Here is a 9,527-nt window from a genome sequence, read left to right as displayed (position 1 = left end):
TGTCTTCTTGGCGAGTATAATATTGTTCTCGGTGGTACAGAGTGTCCACAAACTGACAAACTAAATTCAAAAATCTCGTCCTGCTTTCAAGAAAACACCGCTGAAAATTTCGCTTATTCGACCACTACCGTACCTTGACCGGCTGAGTTACATGATGACAATATTTGACTACCACATCAACGCCAATGTTACGTCATAAATAACTCCACATTAATATACGTAACATCCGGTCACCGTCACTCGTCTGTTCGTGAAACTATTAAGCTGCATGACTGAGTACAAGTACATCAAGAATTATTCTAACGACATAAAACGCCTCATTTCTAAGTACCAACGAATAACGCAAGCACGAAATGGTAATCCAGATAATGATTGTTATTATAATGAACGTTATACCAAAGTAAACACAAAAACAGTATAATTTCAAGAGTTTAGGAACTAAATAGCCAGCACTCAAAAGATATTCACAGTAATATGACTGGTTCGGCCAGAATTCGGCCTTCTAATTATATTTATCACACAGCGTCAAATCGTCTATCCGGTAATACGGATATCGTTAAGAGCATCTTTCACTGCCGTCAGAAGCTGGCGGTTCTCTTCGCTTGATTGGTCCAGGAGATGATCTTGGAGTTGCGAGAGATAGGAAGCAAAGTTCGTTGCATTCGGAAATTCCTAAATAACGTAAGACCTTACATACGAGATCGTATGCCGTGTTTCAGATAAAGAAAACCAATATAAATATATAAATAAAGGGTGGCATTCGAGGCCAGAAAGATCGCAAAAAGTTCTCACAATGTGACAAGTCAGCGTGTTAATAAGTGCCAACACGAAACTGCATATATTCATCACAGTGATCGATGGTAAATCAATATATTTTGTCAGATCATACGCCTATACACAACTCACTCAAACTAGATATGCCTACATTTTACTCACCCTAGTATGAGGCAGAGCGATACCCGCTAAACGGCATATTAAATTCTGGGAAGCTGATATTCCGTCATCATGAACTTCGTCGACTTTGTCGTCGCATTTCTCGTGCTGAAGGAGAGCGTCGGTGAATGCATGTATTGCCGCGTAGGCCCTCACTTCGTTTGTCCTTACCTGTACATTTCTGATTGTCGCTATAAACGATTTAAAAAAATATTCCGTGCCAGCATCCGAGGTTCTGCCATTAGTCGGTGATGATGGAAGTCTTGGTGGCGGAGATTTGTCGTGGTCCTCCCTGTAAAAATGATAAACTAAGATGATGTACTAATTTTGAAAACATTACAGCGCTACATTTTCGATTGCATACCTTCAATTACGACCACATTCTATATCTATAACTTCATGATTGATAACATATGCACGGTCTTTTAAATTACAGACACATGACAGTTGTTTTATTTTAAAATCCGCGTTGAGTTTGTAATAATGACCCGTATATATATATCACATAGTGTCATAATGGATGGGAAAATGTCAGTCCTTTATCGCTAAATTTGCTGTATGAAGCCTGAATCAATATTTAATGAATTGCGACTATTCGAAGTGCCAGCAAGTAAAAGGGAACTTTTAAAGAGTTTATGGTCGAAATGTGACACTATTCACTAGGAAGGAGACGGGAGCACTAATGAAAAGGCAGTCCCAGGGGACCGCAAATTCGCTACAGTCCGTTTTATCATTAACATAATCTCCTAGTTATGACTCCCACCAACAAGAAATAGGACTTTATGTACATCAGCTCATCAAACTTCATTACCGACATGCCGTAATTGAATTGGGCGGTTGCCATATATACCAGAACGTCCCCAAAGTAGATTTAATGGAATGCTACATTTATAAGAATTCATCGACTTCTGTATGGGGTATTTATAGAGGATATGTCATCCCGTGATAAAAATTTGATATTTCTCGTTCGGGTATATTCACCTTGTCTGTTGTGTCGCGTTGTTTCTATCAGATGGGGATGGTGAATTACTTTGAGAAAACGTCTCGCTTGGGGTCTTTACGCCGTCTTCTACAGTCGCATCGTGTCGCATGTCGGGCGATGTGGGTGTACCTGGCAAACGGGCAATTCAGACTGAATAGCTGTATGCTCGACAGTCAACTTTTCATATATAAAGCACTCACCTTGAATGATGGTTTCTCTGTTTGACTCCGACGCCATTTTGCCGACCTGCGTCACGTGATTGCTTTCCGCGATCATGCCTCTTGCGAAATCGGCCATCGCCGAGACGTGGAGAGGAGTTTGATTTGTCGATGGACCGGATGCGCCCTGGCGATTTCTTTTCGCATGTGGACATCCAGATAGACTGCCAGGTTATACATATCAAGTTTAAAAAACTCTTTTCGCTTTGCATTATGTTAATATTTATACAATACCTTCGGTGTGATGAATACTGCCCAGTGGCGTGACCGGAACCGTCACAGTTCTCAGTCGGGCATCTAAAAGTTGGTAAAATCATGTGTTATAGTAAAGTGTATTGACGTAATAATCACAGTATATAAGTTCGCACTTTTTTTCGACAGCGTAGCGAGTAACAACCGACCGTGGAGTTATGGGACACCCAGACAAACTGCGGTGCGACGCGTAATTTCCTGTGGAATGCCCGGATCCGTCACAGCCCGGCATGGGGCACGTTTGTCTTCCTTTCTTACTCTGATGAGGTCTGTGTAGAATGAGACCAAATCTAGGAAAATCTCCCATATGTCAACAACGTGATAACTTACGACAGTCGGCCCGAGTTGAATGTCAACAAACTCTTCAGGTCCATGTGGGAGTCTGCGAAATTTTGACGTCGCATGATCTCGCACGCGCGAGATGTGGGCATTTGCAGAGGAGACACTGGCTTCATCGGTAGGTTGTGCAGTCTGTAAAGTGTGCAGATATTTAAGGACGGTTGAATTTGTCCTGACCTAGGCCCTGTGCGAGTAACACTTACAATCTGTTCTCGCCGAGTAAAGACGTCGACATCAACGGTTTTTGAATACTGGACTTGTCAAGCAAATGCGGTATCTGTCCCTCGAAACGGTTGTGATTTCCCTTGTAACCGCTCGATGACGTGGGACACAAAAACGGCACGGACGACGAACACGGCAGAAACGGTGACGAATAATGTGAATTAACTTGGCTTCCACCGACAAGATTCCGAACCTTGAAAAAGAAATACGAAATATATGAAGTAAAAATGAAACGATGATTACTTAAGTCGGGGGTATACCATCAAATCAACTGTAAACTTAGTGATAGTCATGCACCGAGCATGCATCTTACACGCGTACGCCAAAACTCACCTTTTCGTACGGTGATGGTTCGTGGGCGGCTTTCTTGTAATTCACGCCATATTCCTGCTGGGACTGCTGTGGCTTTGGTGTGTCACATATTTCTTTTTTTTCGGATTTTACGTTCGGCGCGGACTTGACGGTTAAATCAAGGGCTCCGTTGTCAACTGTCTTCTCTTCCAGGATTTTATCTTTCCCGTCCGGACTAGCAATCGAGGTTCTATCAGACGTATCGAACCCGTTGTTGCTTCTTTCCTTGGAGAGAGATACACCGGAGTCACAGTCGTCCACATCGGACACGCGGTTCTCCGTTTCCGAGACGGTGAAACACCATTCTTCGTTTTTATCAATTGGAGATTTTGGAAGATGCTTCGCAGAGACATCGTGAATCCTTTCGTTAGTCCTGCCGTTGTCTTGCGCCGATGAAATATTCCTGGTTTGCTCGGAAATCCTTTCAACACTTCTTCTCTTCGGAACGTGGTTGAAGCGACTCTCGGCAGGTCTTTTCAGCGGGTTTGGCGGAGCGAAACTCGGGAAAAGCGGATGGTTGACAAGAAACGGGTATACCTGATACCAAGGATATGAAAATATTAAAAAGTCACAATTTACAATATGGCGTCGCAAATGTTTCTACCTGAGAAAAGGCAGAGTTCGCCTGCCAAGTCATTAGTTGTAACGCTGTTAGTCGCGTCGCTTCTTGTTCCAACATCATCTTAGACGGCCACACATTCAAATTCCGACCGAATGGATTCACGCTCAAAGGCATCATGCTAGCCATGGCAGCCATTTTCCGCATCTGTACACGCCAACAAGAATTCACGGAATATACTTCGCGACTAATCGCTGCGGCAATGATTCCTACCTCTTCCGATTGCGAAAATCTCACATTGGCCGCGACCGATGTTGGTATCATGTTGGGGATTAGATTTGAAGCGTGAGCGTGCATGCTGAAGAAGTCTTTCGGGGCGGGTCTACTGGGAGACGGCGTGTGCTTTGTGACCACATCATCGCTTTCCTTTGATTCTTCTAAAATCAAATTTCATATTCATCCGCACTCTCCATATGTGCGCGAATCTAACCAACATACCTTCTGAAGACTTGCTCCGTGATTTGCTCCCGGGTTCGCGTTCAGGAATCCTGTTGACCGACGGGAACATGCTGTCCTCGCCGCTCGGTAAGATTCGACCCCTATTTTCGCCGGATAATTGAGAATATCGCTTTTGCTGGTGAGCGTCCGTCTTCTGCATAGCAGCTGCGATTGGACAACCTGATACGCTGCACAAAGTATAGCTTCTGTAGCTTCGTGTTTACTTAAAATTGATACATTATTACAAATTGGCAGGTACCGAAAAACGAACCTTCGGTGTGTGCGTCTGTTATCGTTGACGTGTCCTCTGCCGGAACACCCGATCGTAGGGCACTTCGGAGACTGGTCCAAAACGGCCCTTACTGTAACATATACGTAAAATATGTTTTAGAAAAGTGACATCAAGGCCAGACATTATACTTTTACAGCACCTTCTTTAGGTACTTTATCCTTGTTAGGACAACCCGACAAACTCCTATGGTTCGGGTATGTGTGAGTTATATGCCCGGTGCCGTCACATCCCGGCGTGGGACACTTACTCTTCTTGCTGTAGTTATTGCACCCGATCAAAGCGTTCTGATCTAAAAGGCACAGTTGCCAGCGCGTAAGACCAAGTCAATGTATATGAAAAATCGGATCACTTACGGTCTGAAAATTCCCGAGTAGGAAAAAAGATATCGCCGGATCCGGGCGGGCGTTTTTTGTCAGAATTTAACTTGTGATATTTCCTCGCGAAAGATAGCAAAGACTGCGTCGACCCCAAGTCGCCATCCCGAGATTGGCGTACGTCGTTACGTACAAAGGGTGAGAAACAACTGTTTTGGCTTGGCGACGGTGTGCTACCTGCGCTACCTGTAAGAAATGCATTTGATGTTGAGGGTAAAGATAGCGATGTCAGCTCATCTGGAATTTACCATTTCCTTGTGTCCCACCGGCGCAGGAGCTGCTGTTGGATCGTCGATAATGTTCAATTTTTTGACAATCTATGCTTTCAGTGGGAGAAGCAGATTGATGTTCGACATCACTGGCTCCCCTCTCATTACCCAGGCCGCTAGTTGGAAGAGACCCTAATGAAGAATCGCTGTCGTATCCACAATGGCTGCGTGGATTCTGTATAACGTTGACTTTCCCTAATTCATGGGATCCGTGGCATCTAGATATCGGAGATTCTTCATCGGATGGAAATTGTTCCGGGCGTTGATTCTGTAGAATTCCCATTCCCTCTCTTAAAGCAAAAGTTATATTCATCAAGAATTGGTAAGGCGCTGATAAACCTTTCACTGTTTTGAAACAGGATCATAGAAAAAATTCCTCGCTATCCAGCTGCCTTACGACAGCCTCGTTAATCACGCGATACTTAACTTGAATGGTAGCCTACGCTTACCATACTCGCAATATAATAATGCAATGCAGTCTCGGAAATATGCCTCTAGAAATTACCTTCTCAGCTTGTCGTACACATTGGCGTCTTCGTCGACTGAAAGAGGCTTTCTAAGAGTAATGGCCGACATCGAGATTTCTTCTTACTCTTTGCCGCATAAAAGATGACCTTGCACGGCAAATCGTTCTTCGGTGTCCGAAGACAATTTCTATCTACGTATATTGTACACTGGACAGTATACCTGAATGTGAAACGATAAAATTGAACAAAATTCGCTTTCGACGGTACCAGTCGACTTCATCCGGCCTAAAAGTCGCCAACTTGACAAACTAACGACTATGAAGATTCTCGGTATGTTCGATCTTTAAGACTTTCCTAGATGCCTGTCTTTTTTTGTCAATGTTAGAATCGTACTCATATTTTCTGCACTCTCTCATACGACTCTTGATCAACTATAAGAAAGATATACTGTTTGTTGATCATGCGAGAGAATAAAGATATCTATAGTCACGGATACAAATCGCATATGGCGTCGAGTCGAGTCGCCCAAACAAGTCGAGAGAGATATGATATATTCACCTGAATCAGTAAAAACGCTCTACGAGCAAGAAACACCCGTTACTTGAGAAAGATGTGAAATTATAGATATATCGCAAATACAAATCAACATCCCCCAACGACGAAATTCGCGGCAGAGGGAGAAATCTTGAATGCAATTTGAAAATCGCTACCACAAAAGCATACCAGTTCGAAGTCGTTACCATTCATCGGCTAACTAAACGCCAATTGGAAGTTGACAGGACATATGCCGATAGCGTACTTATTAATAACGAACAAAAAACTAATCGTCATTGTTATGGAATTCCAGGCACACATTCAGAACTGATGCCAGAAGCACCACAAGGTTATTTCACTACCGTGTGTGCATTGTGCTGCACCGGGTCCCACTTTTTCAAACTTGTCGCTCAGTATATTTTGTAATCTCTGACGGTGTACAATTAGACCAAACGTAACAATAACGAATTTTAGCTATCGATTCAGGTGTACACTGTACAGTGACGGGTCGTGTATCGAATCGAAAGATTCCCATCGAACACGTAAATAGCATGAAGAAGCGATTTCAACTGAAACTGCCCTGAAATTCGAGAGTAACGGCACCCACCACAACACTATAATTCCTTATCGCGTATTTTCTAATTGATTTCAAAGCATAATGAGACATCCGTCTCTGCCATGTTTGTTGCCCAATAAGCTCGCGGCGAATAGACGATTATGAATTGTGGGCGCTGCGACTAAATCGATCCAATGTCGATTCAAAATGGCGCAAAGTGTACCAAAGCTGTAAGATGCAGCTCTGCCATGTCATGTAAGGTACATGGAAAGTGTATTACCAATCCTGAACGCATTATTAAAATCGAAGCACACATAAACATCGCGCATGCATCGATAGATTTCGATAGATCGTCCCGGAGAGCGACATAAATAAGCCGCAAGCCGTTATGGTATATAACAGTATTGTCTAAAAAGCAAATAATAAATCATGCATGGCGCAAATCATTACAGGTGGCGAATATCTGTGGGTAAACACGGAAAATATTTCATGCCGGGCGTTAAGCACAGGATTACGAAGTGCTAATTAACGGAGCATATGAGATAACTATACAATATTGATGAAGTCGATAAAAAAACAGCGAATATCTAACTAGGATGTCGCCTGACTGTACAGTGTACGTACACATTGACATTTGGAATTTATGCGCGTAATTATGGTAATTCCACCATTCCACGCGAGTCGCTATCGCTGCCGCACGCAGCGTACTAGGATTTATTTAGTAAGGATTGTAGACTCAGCTACGACGCAGTAAGAGTACGTGGGCTGATTATAATACTAATACAAAAAAAATATCACTTATGAAGCATAGTAACTGAACTTATGTTTGTAATTTTTCCGACACCAAATCACAGCGAATATTTTACTATGATTGAACCCGACCTGTCACGTATCAATTCACGGTCAATGTTTTGGTGAGCGTCTGACATGTTTTGTTCGTGATATCGTCGTTCAAATGCAGTACTAAGAACTTGATCATAATGATAGGACTCCAAGAGTTAAGAAGAAGAAAACACGTTGAGCAACAGACTACAGGCTCGAAATACCTAAGCACACAATCCCTCACCGTAATATGGGTAAATAGGATAGGCCGTACTGTCCAGATAGAAAGGAATATGCATAATCGATCGCGATTATCTTCCATTGGTCATATGCACCTGGTGCCGAACGCAGACCCACTTTATCAATTGTGATTCTATGCGTGCTAAGACCAGATTTAGACGAGTGTCGCAGATTTAGCTGGAGTGCCCAGCTCGGTACAAGAGACGACACGTGTGAATATATTCTATAAATAGATAGGGAGCAGAGATGGAAGCACCACGTTACCCAAGATTTTCGTAATTCCCATGGCCAACAGAACCTTTTCAGAAAACAAGGGCGGTAGCATCAGCTCCAGCAGTATGCTAAACATCTGCCTTCTCAACGAAATTATCTCAAAGATGCTCTCCACATTGTAATAGTTTCTGTATATTTCGAAAGTTCAGAAATGAACCCACTAATACCGTGCCCTGAACCTCTGAATTCAATAAATGGCGGTAAATGATGCATTTTCAGTAAACCCTTTTTTGCAGATAAATATATCGTATATCGCCACGAATCGTGGCAAAGCTATTGGTATGAAAATCGGACTCAATTATTTTTATTGGACCCGATTCATCATGATCGTCACCAACGACTCCATTGCTTCCAACTAAGGAATTACAGAAATTGTCTACATTATACCAATCCTGCAATATTACGATAGCCGCATATGCCTTGTGCATTCCCTCTTCTCGACACTACCAGTTATACGAAGTTTGTTAGTTCAAAAAAGCTAACTTTCGCGTTAGAAACGAAGCCACTTTACTGCTGTACATTGACCACATCGCTGCCTCAATACGGTACTAATATATGGTTAACACCGAAAACCCAGCAATCCGGCATAGACACACTAGGAACTTTATTTGAGGCTAATCTTCAGTGATTTATCAAAATACACTGTGCTGTTGAAAGGCGATCGCCTGATCATATAGGTGATTTGTCCAACTATATACGCCAACTATAGCATTGCAACAATATTTTGCGCAACCCAATCACATCAAGCCCTCTGACATCGATTCCCAGTACAAAACCTAATCGAAGACGTGATTTTTAGTACAGAACCGCGAATTGCTCGTTGAGACGACACCTCGGCAAGTTTTCGGAAACGACTCCAACCTCTACCCAACCCAGAGATGATATTACACCCTAATTACCTGGTTTAAACGGAAAGAGCAATGCAATACAACCTCACTGGAACTTTAAGACTTGATACAAACACCGTTCAACGAACACAGCACGAGAACTCGCGTGTCACTAATGCGCAGTCAACTCAGTAGGATATACCCAACAAAAGCAAAGAATAAGATAATGAAGGACTCATAATAATCCCGGCAGGCGTTAATCATGATTGCAAGAGAATCTGCAAAAAAATCACGGGGTGTAAAGCAAACTTTCGCAAGACTTTGGCACACACTCCTACAGTCACTTCAGAGGAATGGTAAGACCTTTTTTTCTTTCATTTTTCAAGTCATGCCGTCACGAATATTCGATCGTGAAGTCATAGTCTATTGACACAGACAATCGGAAATATAGGGTAAATATAGCTCCTTTGACGAAATATCTACGTACTATAGCTGTTGGATCTACTATTTTAAGGGTTC

The 9,527-nt window shown here is 42.7% G+C and overlaps 1 protein-coding gene across 2 annotated transcripts; it reads right to left on the bottom strand.

Annotated features, from left to right (window-relative positions):
* Positions 1-357: 357 nt before the first annotated feature.
* Positions 358-5,976, bottom strand: LOC145445272 (uncharacterized). 2 transcript variants are annotated; one of them, XM_080323445.1, is made up of 18 exons: positions 5,795-5,976; positions 5,269-5,579; positions 5,000-5,206; positions 4,786-4,935; positions 4,626-4,716; positions 4,355-4,542; positions 4,130-4,293; positions 3,902-4,063; positions 3,280-3,834; positions 2,928-3,139; positions 2,716-2,856; positions 2,502-2,654; positions 2,368-2,430; positions 2,116-2,297; positions 1,915-2,044; positions 1,105-1,225; positions 937-1,041; positions 358-672 (listed from the first exon to the last, which is right to left on the bottom strand). In XM_080323445.1, the coding sequence occupies exons 1-18, from the start codon at positions 5,863-5,865 to the stop codon at positions 535-537; spliced, it is 3,144 nt and encodes a 1,047-aa protein (XP_080179571.1). In that variant the 5' UTR covers positions 5,866-5,976; the 3' UTR covers positions 358-534. The 2 variants fall into 2 exon arrangements, with proteins under 2 accessions (XP_080179571.1, XP_080179572.1); XM_080323446.1 differs by having other exon boundaries at positions 4,130-4,290.
* Positions 5,977-9,527: the final 3,551 nt, after the last annotated feature.

Source organism: Botryllus schlosseri, chromosome 8 (assembly GCF_051294905.1).
Source record: "Botryllus schlosseri isolate E-star chromosome 8, Bs_hap1, whole genome shotgun sequence".
Taxonomy (NCBI): domain Eukaryota; kingdom Metazoa; phylum Chordata; class Ascidiacea; order Stolidobranchia; family Styelidae; genus Botryllus; species Botryllus schlosseri.
The sequence above is the reverse complement of the archived record's forward strand: the minus strand, read 5'-3'. Positions and strand labels throughout refer to the sequence as shown.

What these genes read in the sequence shown, in the direction of transcription:
- LOC145445272 (XM_080323445.1), bottom strand. Translation starts at nt 5,865, where the DNA reads ATGTCGGCCATTACTCTTAGAAAGCCTCTTTCAGTCGACGAAGACGCC. An exon ending in AACAGACGCACACACCGAAG is followed by an intron (nt 4,543 to 4,625) that starts GTTCGTTTTTCG and finishes TACTTTGTGCAG; the next exon opens with CGTATCAGGTTGTCCAATCG. An exon ending in AACCATCACCGTACGAAAAG is followed by an intron (nt 3,140 to 3,279) that starts GTGAGTTTTGGC and finishes TTCTTTTTCAAG; the next exon opens with GTTCGGAATCTTGTCGGTGG.